Source organism: Elephas maximus, chromosome 3 (genome assembly GCF_024166365.1).
Source record: "Elephas maximus indicus isolate mEleMax1 chromosome 3, mEleMax1 primary haplotype, whole genome shotgun sequence".
Lineage (NCBI taxonomy): Eukaryota > Metazoa > Chordata > Mammalia > Proboscidea > Elephantidae > Elephas > Elephas maximus.
This window is the reverse complement of record NC_064821.1, coordinates 87,190,987-87,207,644: the sequence shown is the minus strand read 5'-3', so window position 1 is coordinate 87,207,644 and position 16,658 is coordinate 87,190,987. Positions and strand designations below refer to the sequence as shown.

General features: G+C 54.7%; 1 protein-coding gene across 1 annotated transcript; it reads left to right on the top strand.

Annotated features, from left to right (window-relative positions):
- The first annotated feature begins 437 nt into the window (after positions 1-437).
- On the top strand, positions 438-16,585 carry PTCH2 (patched 2). The gene is made up of 22 exons (XM_049879120.1): positions 438-1,335; positions 1,806-1,998; positions 8,315-8,504; positions 8,608-8,677; positions 8,853-8,944; positions 9,519-9,714; positions 10,288-10,409; positions 10,555-10,702; positions 10,782-10,913; positions 11,001-11,156; positions 11,246-11,338; positions 11,699-11,824; positions 11,916-12,034; positions 12,176-12,524; positions 12,670-12,982; positions 13,071-13,213; positions 13,316-13,496; positions 13,614-13,894; positions 14,004-14,141; positions 15,178-15,320; positions 15,405-15,504; positions 15,914-16,585. The coding sequence occupies exons 1-22, from the start codon at positions 1,264-1,266 to the stop codon at positions 16,175-16,177; spliced, it is 3,621 nt and encodes a 1,206-aa protein (XP_049735077.1). The 5' UTR covers positions 438-1,263; the 3' UTR covers positions 16,178-16,585.
- Positions 16,586-16,658: the final 73 nt, after the last annotated feature.

The window sequence follows — 16,658 nt, the reverse complement described above, 5'->3', positions numbered from 1 at the left end:
GGACTAGGAAGAAAGGCCTGGTGATCTATTTCCAAAAATCAGCCAGTGAAAACGTGATATAGATCACAATGCTCAGATCTGCAACTGGTCATGGGAATGGTGCAGGGCAGGGTAGCACTTCTTTCAGTTGTGCATGAGGTTGCCATGAGTGGGGGCAGACTCCAAGGCAGCTGACAACAAGGAGCACAAAGAAAGAAGCCACTAGCTGCCAGGAGGGAAGCATGAATCAAGGAAAGCTTCAAAAGAGGGAGTAACTGATACAAGTTCAGTTGTGAAAGTTGTCTGCTAAACTAAAAGGCCACATGTACAAAGGCAGGAACGCATAGAACAACACGATGTGTTTAGGAAATTACAGATAGCTCTGCAGGGCTTTTTTTTTTTTCCCTGCAGGGCTGGAATAAACATTGGGGTAGGTGTGAGGGAACTGTGGGAGAGAGAGGCTGCAGTTAGATCTTGCAGGGCCCTGTGATCCAAGTGGGCTTTGGTCTTTGGAGCTGTGGTATCAGATTTGCATTTTAGAGAGATGATTCTGGTCTCAGTGGAGAGAGTGAATTGAAGGGGGCAAGAATCGAGGCAGGGAAGAGTGAAAGGAGAAAAGTCTTAGGCTCTTGGCTGGGTCCGGAAGGCAGTATGGCCCTAACGGAGGCTGACACACCTCCTTTCTCAGCGACGGCCTCTCATGACTTATACTTGGCCAGCGGTGTGCCTCTGCGGGATCCCTCTCCCGGCTCCTCCCGGAGGGCCCCGCGGGCGGGCGAGTTGGCCAGGAGAGGGGTGGCCCTGCTTGGGTGGTCTCCCGCCCCGCCCCCCGCGGCGCCGTTGCCTAGCACCGGCTCTGGCCGCGCGGCTCCGGGTAATTTGCTGGCCCCTCAGCCAATAGGAGGGCGCCGCCCTTGCTCGTTCCCTTTTTCTGGGGCTCCAGCGGCCTCCCAGCACTGCTGTCGCCACCTCGAACTGCGTGGGGCATCCCTGGCGTGTAGCTCTGCTTGACGGCCGGCACGCGGTCTCCACTGTTCCTCTGGCTGCGGGCGACCCTCGGCGCTGTGATCCGGCCGCACCGACCTGCACACCGCCCTCTCACGGCAGCCGCTGCACATCGCACCCCGAGCTCACCGCCGCCCTCACCCACATCCGCGCCTTTGAGGTCCCACTGAGTCCTGACGCCGGGTGGGCCGCGCAGGGGGACCAGGCCAGCACATCCACCCTATGGGGGCACCCAGATAATGCGGGTTGGGGGCGCCTGCACCCCCCATCCTCGCCAACATGGCTCGGCCGCCGTCCCTTGGGGAGCTGCCGCCCAGCTACTCACCCCCAGCTCGAACATCGGCTCCCCAGGTGAGTGGAGGGGAAGCCAGGAAGAAGGAAGATTGGGAACCAGGTCTGGAGACCCCAGGTCTGTTATTGGAGCCTCTACAAAATGTGATGTCTGTAAGTGTCGTGTTCACCTGTCTGAGGACAGGTGAGAGAGCATGTGAGTGCGTGTGTGACTGTCTCCTCCGTGTCTGGCCAGATAGAGTTTAAATGTGTCTGTGGGTTCACCTCTGTCCGCTTGAGGACAGGTCTTTGTACATCTGTAGCCTACTCTCAGAAAATGAGTCTATGCCTCCCTCAAGGGGGTGGGGCAGGAGGCTCTAAATCTTTTTTTCAAGTTTGGGCTTGTGTCAGCGTTGCTGCTCCTGAACTGCATCCAGAAATCAAGAAGCTGGGGCAAACTTGGCAGAGGGAGAACATAGGGAGCGAAGGGAAGGATTTCATGCACTGTTGTAGTGATGCCTGCCTAACCCTTCTCCTTCCATTCATCCCAGACCCTAGCTGGGAGCCTGAAGGCTCCTCTCTGGCTTCGCGCTTACTTCCAGGGACTGCTCTTCTCTCTGGGCTGCGGGATCCAGAGACACTGTGGCAAAGTGCTCTTCCTGGGACTGTTGGCGTTTGGGGCCCTGGCACTGGGTCTCCGTGTGGCCATCATTGAGACAGACCTCGAGCAGCTATGGGTAGAAGGTGAGATGTGGGCACTGCATAGCTGGCTTGGATATGGTGAGCCCAAAACAAGAACAGGGTAAGGAGCTGGCTCCTGAGCCCTGGTAGGTCTGGCCCAGGGTCTGGAGGAGTACCTGCCAGCCAGAGCTTGGGCATCTGGGAGCACTGCTCACTCCCACACCCATAAATGGACATCTGTAGATGGTAGAGTCCTGTGAATAGGTGCACAGAGATCTGTGATAATGTGTGTTTATTTAGCAACCTTTTATATGTATTTTTGAGAGCACAGCACAGTTTACAAAGGCAACTAAAAACTAAAACAAGACCCATCTTTTAGGTTACGCTTTAGCAAGGAAAATCAAATCTGTGCTAGGATAACTATAATACAAAGCAGGATATGATTATGTTGTATAAGAGAAGGCAAGACCAGGAGAATCAGAAAAGTTAGGCCTGGAAGGCAAGGAAACTGAGTAAATCATCTGGCTAGTCTTCCAGGACTGGAGGATTGGACCTCTGGTGTCCCAGTGGGTAAGAGCTCGGCTGCTAACCAAAAGGTAGGCAGTTCGAATCCACCAGCTGCTCCTTGGAAACCCTATGGGGCAGTTCTACTCTGTCCTATAGGGTCGCTATGAGTCAGAATCAACGCAACGGCAACGGGTTTGGTTTTTTTTCAGTCCTCCAAAGAGAGGTCCCATGCACCCAGGCCCCCTGGGACTATGTATTTAGTGGAAAAGCAGCACAGAACCTGAGCTTTGAGGCAACAGCGAGGGTCAGTTGGGACCAAAGCCTCACTTCCTAATGGAAGCATTAGATAAAAATAATTCTTATTAATATTTTCAGCATGACTCTCTTTCCTGAGGCCTGGCTTCATGTGGCAGCCTTTTCAAAGAGTTCAACCCTCCTCTCTTCTTCCCTGGGAAATTTGCATTGTGGGCTTCCCCAGACCTCCCCCAGCTCTGGCCCACACCCAAAGGCAGGGCCCAGGTTGAAGGCTCACACCCTTGAGTTATTTCAAATGTTGGCAAGTCCTAGCATCCAGAGCAGATGTTTCTTGGAGCCTGCTTGCCTGCCTGTTGGGCTCCCACACCCCATCCCTACCCTGCCCCCAGCCTCTGCACACTCTCACATACATATACTCTAGGACAGCCCTGGAGTCCACAGCAGATGTTTCTCTGTGCCTGCCTGCTTGCCCCCAGCCCCAGGACACACATGCATACATACACACAGACATGCCCCCACCCACACCACTGCTGCTTGGGTGGTCCCAAATGACTCTTGGATTTCCTGCTACAATAGACATGGCCTCCCTCCCCTTTCTCCTTCCCCATTCCCCAGATCTTCCCCATCTAAACACAGCTTGAACCTTCGTGTTTCCTCATCTTCTCGTCTACACTGCATCACAGGACAGGTTGGACTCACCAGATTTTTGCTATTGTTTTAGAGGAGGGTGGTAGCCAATTCCTAGGCCTTTCTTTTTCATTTCAGAATATCTTTCTACCCTATGTTGGCTAAGGCTGGGAGTAGGGTAAAAGCAGTGATCTTGACTTGTGTTTTCTCTATAGCTAGGCTTCTCTCTTCCATCCCCCAATGCACTAGACAGTGAGGAGCTAATCAAGGTGAGAACTGGAGGGTTGTCTTAGTCATCTACTGCTGCTATAACAGAAATATCACAAGCAGATGGCTTTAACAAAGAGAAATTTATTTCCTCACAGTAAAGTAGACTAAAAGTCCAAACTCAGGATGTCAGCTCCAGGGGGAGGCTTTCTCTCTCTGTCTACCTTCTCATCAGTCTTCCCCCAGACTAGGACCTTCTCTGCAAGAGGGACCCCAGGTCCAAAGGACACACCGTGCCCCCGACATCTTCGTGTAGGAGGTCCCCCCCACCCTCCCCACCTCCCCCCCTCCCCCGTCTGCTTGCTTCCCATTCCTTTTATCTCTTGTAAGATGAAAGGTGGTACAGGCCACAGCCCAGAGAAACTCCCTTTACATTGGATCAGGAATGTGACCTGAGCAAGGGTGTTACATCCCACCCTAATCCTCTTTAACCACAAGCAGATGTCATGATTTATAACACACAGGAAAATCACAAAGTGGAGGACAACTACACAATATTGGAGGTCATGGCTTAACCAAGTTGACACATATTTTGGGGGGACATAATTCAATCCATGACAAGGGTATTTGCCATTCTTTTGCCACTTTGCTAATATAGAAAAGAGAGGAAGAAACAGGGCTTTGGCTATCAGAATCCTGGGCCAAAATTCAGGGCCTTCTTCTGCTTTGCGGTGGTGGACTTGAGATGTGACTTGTGGTCTTTCCTGATCCACTTTAAAGCTAAAAGGCTTAAAGGTAGATTGTTCTCTAAAATAAAAATCAGAATGTATAGCCTGGCTAGTACTTTAAAAAAACAGCGATAGAGACAGTTTAAAATTGGAACTGTCTCTGAAGGTATGGAACAGCTAGCCATTCCATTTAGAAGGCAGAGGATGGGCCCATATCAGCTGATAGAACCATCCACTCAAATACCCAAGGCAGAAACCTGGGAGTCAGTCTTGATTCTTCCTCTCACTAACCTAATTGGTTACTAAACTTGTAAATTCTCCCGTAAGTTCTCTTATGGAGTCCCTGGGGGGTGCGAATGGTTAAAACACTCAACTGCTAACCAAACAGTTGGAGGTTCTAGTCCACCAGAGGTGCCTCAGAAGAAAGTCTGGTCATCTACATTTGAAAAATCAGCCATTGAAAACCCTATGGAGCACAGTTCAACTCATGGCATGAGGTCACCATAAGTCGGAACCAACTCATGACAACTGGTTAAGCTTTCTTAAAGCAGACCAATCCTCTCCACCCTCACAGGCACTGCGCTAGTTAAGGCCTTTTTCAATCTCTGTCAGTATACTCCTGATTGTATTGTTTAGAATGCTCTTAGCCACATGAAAAAGAAAGGAAGAAAATTGGTTTATTAGCCCCCTTAACAAGAGAATAAGAAGTCTGGCAATAGATGGCTGAGCAGTTCCAGGATGGATAATTCAGCAACCCAAGGACATCAGCAAGAACCCAGGTTCTTTCTGCCTTTCTCTTAGGTCATCTTCAGCATGTTGGGCTTTTGTCCTCAGGCTTATTACCTTGTCCCAAGGTGGCTGCTGCAGTGGCAGAAAAGGGAAATCATTCCTGCCTTCATCCCTTTGTGAAAGTGAGGAAGAGTTTACCAGAAACCCCACAGCAAACTTCCCGTTAATCTCCTTGGCAAAAACTGTGCAGCATCCTTTGCCTAAATCCTTCACTTGGCAAAGGCAGTGGAATTACCGTGATTGGCTTCTGAGACTAATGAAGTTTCACCCCTGAGGCTAGGGGGAGGGAGGGCAGGAGCAGCTGCCCTGAATCACAAAGCCATTCAGAGGATGGCCAACAAAATCAGTGCCTGTTAGAAAGGAGGAAGATGAACCATTTTCCTTAGACCTTGCTTTCAAATCTGCCTCCACACTGCCCCCCTGTGGTGTCCCTAAATCTGGCCCAGTCAGTCGCCTGCTTAGAATCCTTTTATTGCTTTCTTACCAGGACTGTGGCATCTCCAGAATCAAGTCCAAGCTCCTACACACATTCTAAAAAAAAACAAAAAAAAAAAAGGCCAGTTGCCCCAAGTCGATCCTGACACATGGGGACTGCATGTGTGTCGGAGTAGAACTGTGTTCCATAGGGTTTTCAATTGTTGATTTTTCAGAAGATCACCAGGCCTTTCTGCAGAGGCATCCCTAGGTAGACTTCACCCTCCAACCCTTCCGTTAGCAGCCAAGCACATCAACCACTGTTTGCTCACCCAGGGACCCCTGCGCACATCCTAGGCTCTCTGTGATAGAGCTCTCAATTGCTTCTCCAGCATTGTCTCCAGCTCCTCCCTGCCTCGCTCTTAGCAGCACTGAGCCTCTGACAGTTCCCTACACAAACTCAGTTCAGAACACCTTTTCCTGACTTCTTCCCCTGACCAACTCCTATTCCTCATTCACGACTCCACTCAGCACCAGAGTATACCGTGATGAAAAAATCAGATCTGTTTACTCCTCTGCTCAAAACCTGTCATGGCTCCCTTTCAGAGAAAGCCTGAGTCCCTCTGCCCTTACATGGGAAATTCCTGGACCAAAGATTAGGGACATTTCTGAGGATCTTGATATATATTGCAATATTGCTCTTCCCCCAGAATTGTTCCAAATTACACTCCCGTGGTAGATTAGCGTGCACTCCTGTAAGTCAGCAGTGGATATTACCATTTTTTTAATCTTTACTAATTTCATAGAGGATAGTATATTGTTGTTTTAATTGGCATTTATAGGATTACCTATAAGGTTAAATATTTTTCTATGTTGGTTAGCCAGTTATATCTTCCCATTTGTAAAGGCACAAAAGTTTTTAACAAATGGGTTGTTTTCAGTGTCTCCTTCCCCAGATCTCCCATTTCCTTCCCACTAACCTACCATCTTTTTTCCCCAGGTCCGTTCTCATTCTTCTATCACATCATTTCTCTCCCACCAACTTTGAATAATAACTCCCTGCTTGTACCTACTATGTGCCGTGCAACATCATAAGTACTTTGCCTGCATTGATTCTAATTCTACAGTAACCCTCCAAATAGGCATTGTCCCCATTTTACAGATGAGGAAACCAAGGCTCAGAAAAACTAATTTGCCGAAGGCACCAAGTGTCAGAGCCAGGGCTCAAAGCCAGGTCTGTGTGTGTAGAGCCTGTGTCCCTTCTTGCGTACACAGTACATCCCAGCTCATCTGTCATTGTCCTTGTCAGCGGAGGTTTATCTTTTTCTCTTCCCCATTTTTTTTCTGTGAGAATTCTTTATCGTCTTTGTATTTTAAATTCTCAGTGTTTCTTTCTCCTGCTTCCTTATTAAATCTCTTTGGGTTCCTTCCTTCTCCCATGCTTCCTTCCCCTCAGGAAACCCACTTACTATGGTGAATTTCTCCCTGCCTTCCCCTTCTTTCCCTCCATGTGGCAGCCTCTGGCCTAGGACTGGTGAAATAGTCACTGCAGTAAGGGCTGGGGGAGGGCTGTGTTGACCCGGAAGGAAGAAAAAGAGTAGGTGGGATTTGACGGTAGAAGGGGACCATGTGGCTGTGGTTCATGAGGAGAGGGGCCAGGAATGTGACTTGGGTTGGAGGGGGAGTGAGAATATGGGTAAATCTGTGTTTGGAGAGATACCCCAGAGTTTGGGGCTCTCATGAGTGAGATTATGCTGATTTGAGAAAAAGATTGGGGATTGGGAAGCATGATGATCCAGGGTGGGGCCAGAGTCTTGGAGAAGCAGTTCATGTGAGCCCCAGAGGGTGGCAGTGTGACCAATAGGAAAAGGCCCCCAGAGAGACGAGGGCAGACTGAGTCTGAGACCAGACCACAAAGCCTCCAGGTTGGGTTTCCCTCTAGCCCTCACCCAAATCATAGTCAGGTCTTACCCTTCACAGTGTTCCGCCTCCAGGCCGTAGTTACAGAGCATGACTTAGTGGCCTGCATAAAGCAGAACTTGAGAGACTCGAAGATTGAAGAGACTAAGGCAGGCCTAGCACTGGTGCTCCCCATCGTCTGGGCAGCGAGGCCAGTGAAAGGAGTTTATCTGGAGCACTTGTTCCCCTTGGCCCACGTTGAGTTCACCTCTGCGGAGGTACCTGAGCTAATTCTCCGTACTTCTTGACTGAGTGCAGCAGTATACTGATAGCATCACAACTGACAGGCTGTCTGACCTCCCCCTTGCCAGTGCCACACAGGGCCCATCATGACAGGCACTCCCATCTCTACCCTCTTCTGGTCCAGAACAGTTTGCAAAATGGTTATGTGGATATAAATCACTGATTGGCGCAGCCTGAACTAGGAACCAACCTGAGCCCTAGACTTAGCCTTTTAGGAAGCCCCCCCAATGGCAGCCTCCTTGTTGGCCCATTTCCCCCTCCTTATCCTCCCACCAGACCGAGGGACTAAGTGAGGGCTCCCTTACCAGGACACCCCCATAACCCCAGCACTGGCCCAGCTCATGCTGATCTCTCATTTTTAAGTTCTGTGCCCCAAACCCAGCCAACCTGGGTCATGCTTAAATCCTAGGCCCATACAAGAGAACCATGGAGACACAGCTGAGACCTCTCCCCTTTTTCTCTAGTAGAGCTCCAGATTCTGTACAGAGGAATCCAGCGTGGGGAGTCCAGCCTGGTCTGTGACAGGGCCGTCAGGGAAAAGGCAGGGGCTCCTCTTGGCAGCTTGTCCCTCTTGTCCTGGGAGGCCTCAGTGAGTGAGCATCCCACCTCCTCCAGAGCTCTGATCTGGCTGTCTCTCCTGTCTCTGGCAGTGGGCAGCCGGGTGAGCCAGGAGCTGCACTACACCAAGGAAAAGCTGGGGGAGGAGGCTGCATACACCTCCCAGATGCTGATACAGACTGCACGCCAGGAAGGGGAGAGTGTCCTCACACCGGAGGCGCTTGGCCTCCACCTCCAGGCAGCCCTCACAGCCAGCAAAGTGCAAGTCTCGCTCTATGGAAAGTGAGTGGCTCAGCCCCTGCATCTGGGGGCGAGGGGTGCTCTGGCAAGGCTGCAGTGAGAATTCCCCTCTTCTGCTGATACCCTGTGCCCCTGGCTGTTCCAGGTCCTGGGATTTGAACAAAATCTGCTACAAGTCAGGAGTTCCCGTCATTGAAAATGGAATGATTGAGCGGGTAAGTATCCTGAGCTGTCCCCTGAGACAGAGTAGAGGTGGAACCTTCTCTTCAGTGGGGGAGAGCTCAGAGAGGCTCCAGAAAGCTAAGCAGGGGTTACAGAGGGCATCCTACAGAGGTTGAGGGGAAGGGAGCTCAGAGGCAGGACTGAGGTGTCCTGGGGTGTCCCTGACAGATGATCGAGAAGCTGTTTCCGTGTGTGATCCTTACCCCCCTCGACTGCTTCTGGGAGGGAGCCAAGCTCCAAGGGGGCTCTGCTTACCTGCCGTGAGTACTGCCACAGCCACCCCTGGGGCTCTGCTTCAGCTCCTGTGGGGGATTTCCCTGGCAGAGAGGGTGGGAGTAAAGGTGATGATCCAAACCATCTAGTCCTAATTCCCTCCCAGACCAGGATCAGAGCATTGGGCCACCCAAGGCTCTGTTCCCTTCTGCCTTCTCCACACTCCCAGGGTTTAGACAACACACAAAGACCCGTAAGATCTGAGAAGGAGATTCGGTGGGGGACGTTAGCTAGATGTCTGCTAAGCTATTGCCCAGGCCAGAAAGAAAACCTGTTATAGATTATGTATTAGGACCAAGGGTAGATGGGAAGAGACTCCGGGGGCTTTTCTGGGCCCTTTCTGTGTGTTAAGCACTGTCTCTCCTGACGTCTGTCTCAGCCCCTGTGTCCATCCACAGCTCACTGCAGCAACCTAGTGGGCTGATGCAGCCTGGGAGCTCAGGGGAGCTGAGACAAATGAGCAGATAGGAGGAGGTGCGGTATGACATGGGTCCTCACAGTGGCAGCGTGGAGGCTGGAAATTGAGCCTTGAGCCTCACTTGCCCTGGGCTCTCCCCGCAGGGGCCACCCGGATATCCAGTGGACCAACCTGGATCCAAAGCAGCTGCTGGAGGAGCTAGGCCCCTTTGCCTCCCTTGAGAGCTTCCGGGAGCTGCTAGACAAGGCGCAGGTGGGCCAGGCCTATGTGGGGCGGCCATGCCTGCACCCCGATGACCTCCACTGCCCACCTAGTGCCCCCAACTATCACAGCAGGCAGGTGGGTTCCTGCCCAGGTTGGCCAGGGAAGGGCTGTTTTCTTTCCTTTACTCCCCTCATGTGTTCCTCTGTTCTGGGGAAGAGTGGGTTATTATCTGTGCTTGCCCCCCATTTCCTGAACATTGTTACCCTGCCCTAGGTTCCAGACACCTAGAATGTTCCATTTCCACCCAGTTCCCCTAAGGAACCCTTAAGTGAGTTCCAGGCAAGGCTGGACTTTATCACAATAAACTCCTACAGGGAAACGACAAATTAGCTAACCGCTAATGTCATACCTAATTTCCCAAATGTCCACGTGGCTCTGTGAACAAGGCACTTTTCCCAAAACCCACCAAAGTTATGCCAGCTCCTCCCAGCGGCCTATTTCTAATTTCCAGGCCTCTGCACCCTCTTGTGGCCGCCTGTCTACACGACACTAGCTGGTCACAGAGTAGGCAAGAGGCTCAGGATGGTTATCTACACTAGGCTACAGGGTTCTGTGGCAGGCATGGTTCCTGAAGGTCTAAGTCCAGGGACCCCCGTCATCCACAGCCAGGGCCTTGAATAATAGATCCCCTCTACCTCCCCCTTCCAGGCTCCCAATGTGGCTCAGGAGCTGAGCGGGGGCTGCCACGGCTTCTCCCACAAGTTCATGCGCTGGCAGGAGGAATTGCTGCTAGGGGGCATGACCAGAGACCCCCGAGGACAGCTGCTGAGGTAGGGCCTCCCTTGGGAATTGATGAGGGGACCCAGTCATGGGAATCCACACTCTGGGACCAGGCAGCTCTGGCAGAAGCCCCCTGCACTCCCACCCCTGTGATGGGGCCCACTCTGACCCATAGTTCCCCTGCACTCTCACCAGGGCAGAGGCCCTGCAGAGCACCTTCCTGTTGATGAGTCCCCGCCAGCTGTATGAGCACTTCCGGGGCGACTACCAGACGCACGACATTGGCTGGGGTGAGGAGCAGGCCAGCACCGTGCTGCAAGCCTGGCAGCGGCGCTTTGTGCAGGTAAGTGTGGACCCGGCCAGGTCGGCTGCCCTGAGGCCACTCCTCCTCCCGCCTGTTCAGGCCCACCCTGTCTCTCCAGCTGGCCCAGGAGGCCCTGCCTGAGAACGCAACCCAGCAGATCCACGCCTTCTCCTCCACCACCCTGGATGACATCTTGCATGCCTTCTCAGAAGTCAGTGCCGCCCGTGTGGTGGGAGGCTATCTGCTTATGGTGGGTCCTGCTCCTGGCACCTTGCCTCCACCTTCACCGGTGCCCACGCTGGGAACCCCTGTCCATGACGTGCCCTCTCTCCCACAGCTGGCGTATGCCTGCGTGACAATGCTGCGGTGGGACTGTGCTCAGTCCCAGGGTGCCGTGGGCCTGGCCGGGGTGCTGCTGGTGGCCCTGGCCGTGGCCTCAGGCCTCGGGCTCTGTGCACTGCTCGGCCTCGCCTTCAATGCTGCCACCACCCAGGTACACCAGGGCCACAGGGCAGACTTGGGTACCAACAGCCTGGGCTGCACGGTTCCTCCAGCTGCCCCCCCTCCCCCCCGCCCCTTCAGGTGCTGCCTTTCTTGGCACTGGGCATCGGCGTGGATGACATATTCCTGCTGGCACATGCCTTCACAGAGGCTCCACCTGGCACCCCTCTCCAGGTGAGCCTTCGTCTTCCAGCCTGTGCTCATCTGAGCCAACACAGCGGAGTGGTTAAGAGGCTCATGGTTCAAGTGATGTTGGGTTGGTAGTTAACCTCTCTGTGCCACAGTTTCCTCATCTGTAAAAGGGGATAACAACAGTGCTTGTGTCGGAAGGGTTGCTATGTGTGTTCGTTGAGATAATGCAGAGCAGGTGCTTAGAATAGTGCATGACACATACCTGATAATAAATGTTTGCTGCTGTGTTAGTATTGTCTCACCTTTGCCTCCCCAAGTTCCTGAGCCTCTGCATCACCCTACCTTAAAGACCCATGGCCTCTCCTCCCCTGTAACTGGAGGGCACGTCCCCCTCCCCTGCAGGAGCGCATGGGCGAGTGTCTGCAGCGCATGGGCACCAGCGTCACACTCACATCCGTCAACAACATGGTCGCCTTCTTTATGGCGGCCCTAATACCCATCCCTGCACTGCGGGCCTTCTCCCTGCAGGTGAGCCTCTCAAATGGGCCGGGACTCAGGGCAGGCTCTGGCACTGGGGCAGACTTCATCCAGCCTCTGTGCCCCTCCTGTCCACCCCCAGGCAGCCATAGTGGTTGGCTGCAACTTTGCAGCCGTGATGCTTGTCTTCCCAGCCATCCTCAGCATGGACCTGCACCGGCGCCACTGCCAGCGCCTTGATGTGCTCTGCTGCTTTCCTAGGTACCGCCCCACAGCCCCCGTCCCAGCCAGGCCTTCCTGACCCCCTCCCAGCCTGACCCCTGACCCCGACCACCTCCCAGCCTGTCCCCCACCAGCATTTCAAGGCATAGGTGTGTCATCCCCTCTCTGTGCCTCTTCCAGCCCCTGCTCTGCTCGAGTGATTCAGATTCTGCCCGAGGACCTGGGGGATAGGACGGTCCCAGTGGGCATTGCCCACCTGACTGCCACAGTTCAAGCCTTTACCCACTGTGATGCCAGCAGCCAGCATGTGGTCACCATCCTGCCTCCCCAAACCCACCTGGCACCCCCACATTCTGACCCATTGGACTCTCAGCTCTTCAGCCCAGGAGGGTCCACACGGGACCTTCTAGACCAGGAGGAGGGGACAAGGCAGAAAGCGGCCTGCAGGTCCCTGCCCTGTGCTCGCTGGAATCTTGCCCATTTTGCCCGCTATCAGTTCTCACCCTTGTTGCTACAGTCACACACCAAGGTAAGACTTCAGGCCTGGGGAAGATGGCTGGGGCCAGGCAGAGGCTTGAGTGTCTCTGGACCCCAAGGAATATAGAAGGCCTGGCCCAGCACCTGGGGACTGCAGGGCCTCCCTGAGCCTCCAGCTTAGCTGCCATTTCCCACAGGCCCTGGTGCTGTTGCTCTTTGGGGCTCTTCTGGGCCTGAGCCTCTACGGAGCAACCTTGGTGCAGGATGGCCTGGCCCTGACTGACGTGGTGCCTCGGGGCACCAAGGAGCATGCCTTCCTGAGCGCCCAGCTCAGGTACTTCTCCCTGTACGAGGTAGCCCTGGTGACCCAGGGTGGCTTCGACTACACCCACTCCCAACGCGCCCTCTTTGATCTACACCAGCACTTCAGTTCCCTCAAGGCCGTGCTACCCCCACCAGCCACCCAAGTGCCCCGCACCTGGCTGCACTATTACCGCAACTGGCTACAGGGTGAGAGGCGAGAGGACTGCAGGGAGGGTGCTGCAGGGAGAAGTCCCCTGCTCCTTAGGCTGACCATCCGCTCTTCCTTCTCTCCCAGGAATCCAGGCTGCGTTCGACCAGGACTGGGCTTCTGGGCGCATTACCCGCCACTCCTACCGCAATGGCTCAGAGGATGGGGCCCTGGCCTACAAGCTACTCATCCAGACCGGGGATGCCCAAGAGCCCCTGGATTTCAGCCAGGTTGGGAGAGGGCTGGAAAGGCCAGGGAGCATAGCGAAGTATGAGGCCTCACAGCCTAGGCTGCTGGGGTCTGCACCCACCTTCAGTCCTCTGCCTCTGCAGCTGACCACAAGGAAGCTGGTGGATGAGGAGGGCCTGATTCCCCCGGAGCTCTTCTACATGGGGCTGACTGTGTGGGTGAGCAGTGACCCCCTGGGTCTGGCAGCCTCGCAGGCCAACTTCTACCCACCACCCCCTGAATGGCTGCATGACAAGTACGACACCACGGGGGAGAACTTTCGCAGTGAGTCCTTGGGGCGCCCAGTGAGAGCCTCGGCTGCAGCCCACACAGGCCCCTGCCCCGCTCGGCCACCTGTGCTCACTGCCACCCATCTCTGCCTGCTTTCCCCGCCCTCCGCAGTCCCAGCCGCCCAGCCCCTGGAGTTCGCCCAGTTCCCCTTCCTACTACGTGGCCTCCAGAAGACAGCGGACTTTGTGGAGGCCATTGAGGGGGCCCGAGCAGCCTGCGCGGAGGCAGGCCGGGCCGGGGTGCGCGCCTACCCTAGTGGCTCCCCCTTCCTCTTCTGGGAGCAGTATCTGGGCCTCCGGCGCTGCTTCCTGCTGGCCGTCTGCATCCTGCTGGTGTGCACTTTCCTCGTGTGTGCCCTGCTGCTACTCAACCCCTGGGTGGCTGGCCTCATAGTAAGTACTTGCAGGATGGGTCAGAGAGACCCAGTGGTACTGCCCTCCTGGCCCCTGCCCCTCCCGTCCTCCCAGGAGCCCTGGCTGAGCCCTGCCCTGCCCTCCCCAGGTGCTGGTCCTGGCAATGATGACTGTGGAGCTCTTTGGCATCATGGGCTTCCTGGGCATCAAGCTGAGTGCCATCCCTGTGGTGATCCTCGTGGCCTCTGTAGGCATTGGTGTCGAGTTCACGGTCCATGTGGCCCTGGTGAGCACAGGCCCCCAGGGGAGGGGGAGGTCAGCTCTTTCAGTTTTCAACAGATATTTATCAAGCACCTCCTATCGCAAGGGACTTCTAATGATTGGGGCTATAATAGCAATACAGTCTTTATTTTCAAGGAGTTTATATTCTAGGGGATAGAGATAGGCAACCAACAAGTAAACAAGTAAATAACCAGCCAGACCTGACAGGAATGGTCTAAAAGGACAGAAAGGGAGGTGAGAACACGGGAGCCAACAGTCCTTTTGAATGGTTCTGCTGTGAAGGGGATCAGAGAAACGGGATGGTAGCTGGACGGCAATGTGGGCTTCAAGGAGGGATTTTACAAAGACCGAGATCCTAGGACTGAAGAAGGCACGGGCCTCGGTCTCCTAAGGCTTCATGCTTTCTGGCAGAACCAGGAGTGGGAACCGGGGATGGGCTCCACAGATCAGCCCAAAGCCGCAGCACACACCAGGCCCACCCCACAAATAGCTCCCTTGGGGAATAAAAACACAACATGAAGAAAAGTACAAAGAACTAGAAATCCTCTCAAATGCCACCCTGAGAAGTAACTGTTACGGCTTTGGTGATCATCCTTCTAGACCAGGGCTTGGCAAATGTTTTCTGTAAAGGGCTTGGTGGGCTTTAAGGCCTCTGTCTCGGCTCTGCCTCAACTCTACCATTATAGCACAGACGCGGCCATAGACAGTAGGTAAACGAATGGATGTGGCTGTGTTTCAGCCAAACTTTATTTGCAAAAACAAGTGGCAGACTAATAGTTTACTGACCCCTCCCCCCTTCCTGACATCTCTCTGTGTCTAAGCTCACCAGACACATCTGTACAGTGTTACCTAAATGGGTCTATGCCTACTTCCTGGACAGTCCCCATGAGCTCAGTTCACCTTACCCTTAGATCCTTCTGTGGGCCAAGGGGGCTCCAGAAACAGAGAAGTAGAAGTTGGGGACATGAACAAACTGGCCAGGGGCATGCAGGACCCCAGGTTGGCAGAGGAGCAAGTCTAGGATCACATCGTTCCTCCAGAGCTTCCTGACCGCCCAGGGAAGCCAGAACTTGCGGGCCGCCCAGGCCTTGGAGCACACGTTTGCCCCCGTGACCGATGGTGCTGTCTCTACATTGCTGGGTCTGCTGATGCTTGCTGGCTCCAACTTTGACTTCATCGTAAGGTAGGGGAGGGCGCAGGGCAAGGAGGCAGGGCCTTCTGGTGTTGGCACAGGGCCCGCCCAGGCTGACCACCCCTCTCCACCCAGGTACTTCTTCATTGTGCTGACGGTACTCACCCTCCTGGGCCTCCTCCATGGGCTTGTGCTGCTGCCGGTGCTGCTGTCCATCCTGGGCCCGCCACCAGAGGTGACCACACCCCGTCTCCGTTCCCAGCCCCGGGTGTGGAGTGGGGACAGGCAAGGGAAGGGGCAGAGCCAGGACAGAATGCCCTCAGTGGCTGGCAGACAGGGCTCAGCTCACAAGGACCCTTCCCAACTGAAAATAGCAGCCTCCTCCTTTTCCCAGACACCCTGCCCTGCCTCTCAGCCCTCCTGGTTTCTGCATGAGACCCTCCTCAGCCTTTTCGGGCCAGGAGCGAGGAACAGGGTTTGCCCCAAACCTGCCATCCTGAGGCTTATCAGCTCTCGTATCCTGCCAGAGGCCAACAAGGGCCCAACAGTCATGGTGATGGGAGGGGTGAGGTTCCACGGAGGTGCCAAAGGGGGGTTGTGGCCCCAGGAGCCCCTGGGCTTACTGGGCTGGTGTCTCCCTCCAGGTGGTACAGATGTACAAGGAGAGCCCAGAGGTTCTGAGCCCGCCAGCTCCACAAGGAGGGCTCAGGTGGGGGGCACCTCCCACCCTAACCCAGGGCTTTGCCAGAGTGACTACCTCCATGACCGTGGCCCTACACGCGCCCCCGCTGCCTGGTGCCTACATCCATCCCACCTCTGAGGATCCTGCTTGGTCCCCTGCTGCTACCCCAGCTGCCAGTGCCCCTGACAACCTCAGTTCTAGGGGGCCATGTGCAGCTACTGGGTGAAAGGGCAGCTGAAGCCTGGAGACCCTGCTTGGGCCACACATAGTCCCTGGAAAGCAATGGCTGGGGTATTGAATTCAGGATGGACCCCTGAGGGGTCCCGCTGCAGCTGCTGCTGTCTACATCTCCCCCACCCCACACCCAGCCATCACAGATCTCCTCAGTACCCATGCAAAACAGACACCCCCAAGCTGAGCAGCCCTGTACATCCCAGGGACTGTGTGTATAAATGTGTCTGTCCCCACCTAGGGGTGAAAGCCTGGATGTGAGCAGATGTGAGCATGTGTGGAAGAAGTGCCTGGGCCGGTGTCGAGCTGTAGGGGTGAAAGCCAGCACTTGAGGCTGCAGTGCAGCCTGTCTCCCCACTTCACCCCCACCCCCACTGCTGCCCTCCCAGCAGACTAAGCCTGAGGGGCCCATTAGCACCCTGTACCACTCCCGGCCGCCACCCCCCCCCTCGGTGACCTCCCCCCAGGGTGATCTC

Bases quoted from the DNA above. Each gene is read 5' to 3' on its own strand.
- PTCH2 (XM_049879120.1), top strand. From the start codon at position 1,264: ATGGCTCGGCCGCCGTCCCTTGGGGAGCTGCCGCCCAGCTACTCACCC. The intron at 10,914-11,000 runs GTGGGTCCTGCT...TCTCTCCCACAG, and splicing joins TGGGAGGCTATCTGCTTATG to CTGGCGTATGCCTGCGTGAC. The intron at 11,157-11,245 runs GTACACCAGGGC...CCGCCCCTTCAG, and splicing joins TCAATGCTGCCACCACCCAG to GTGCTGCCTTTCTTGGCACT.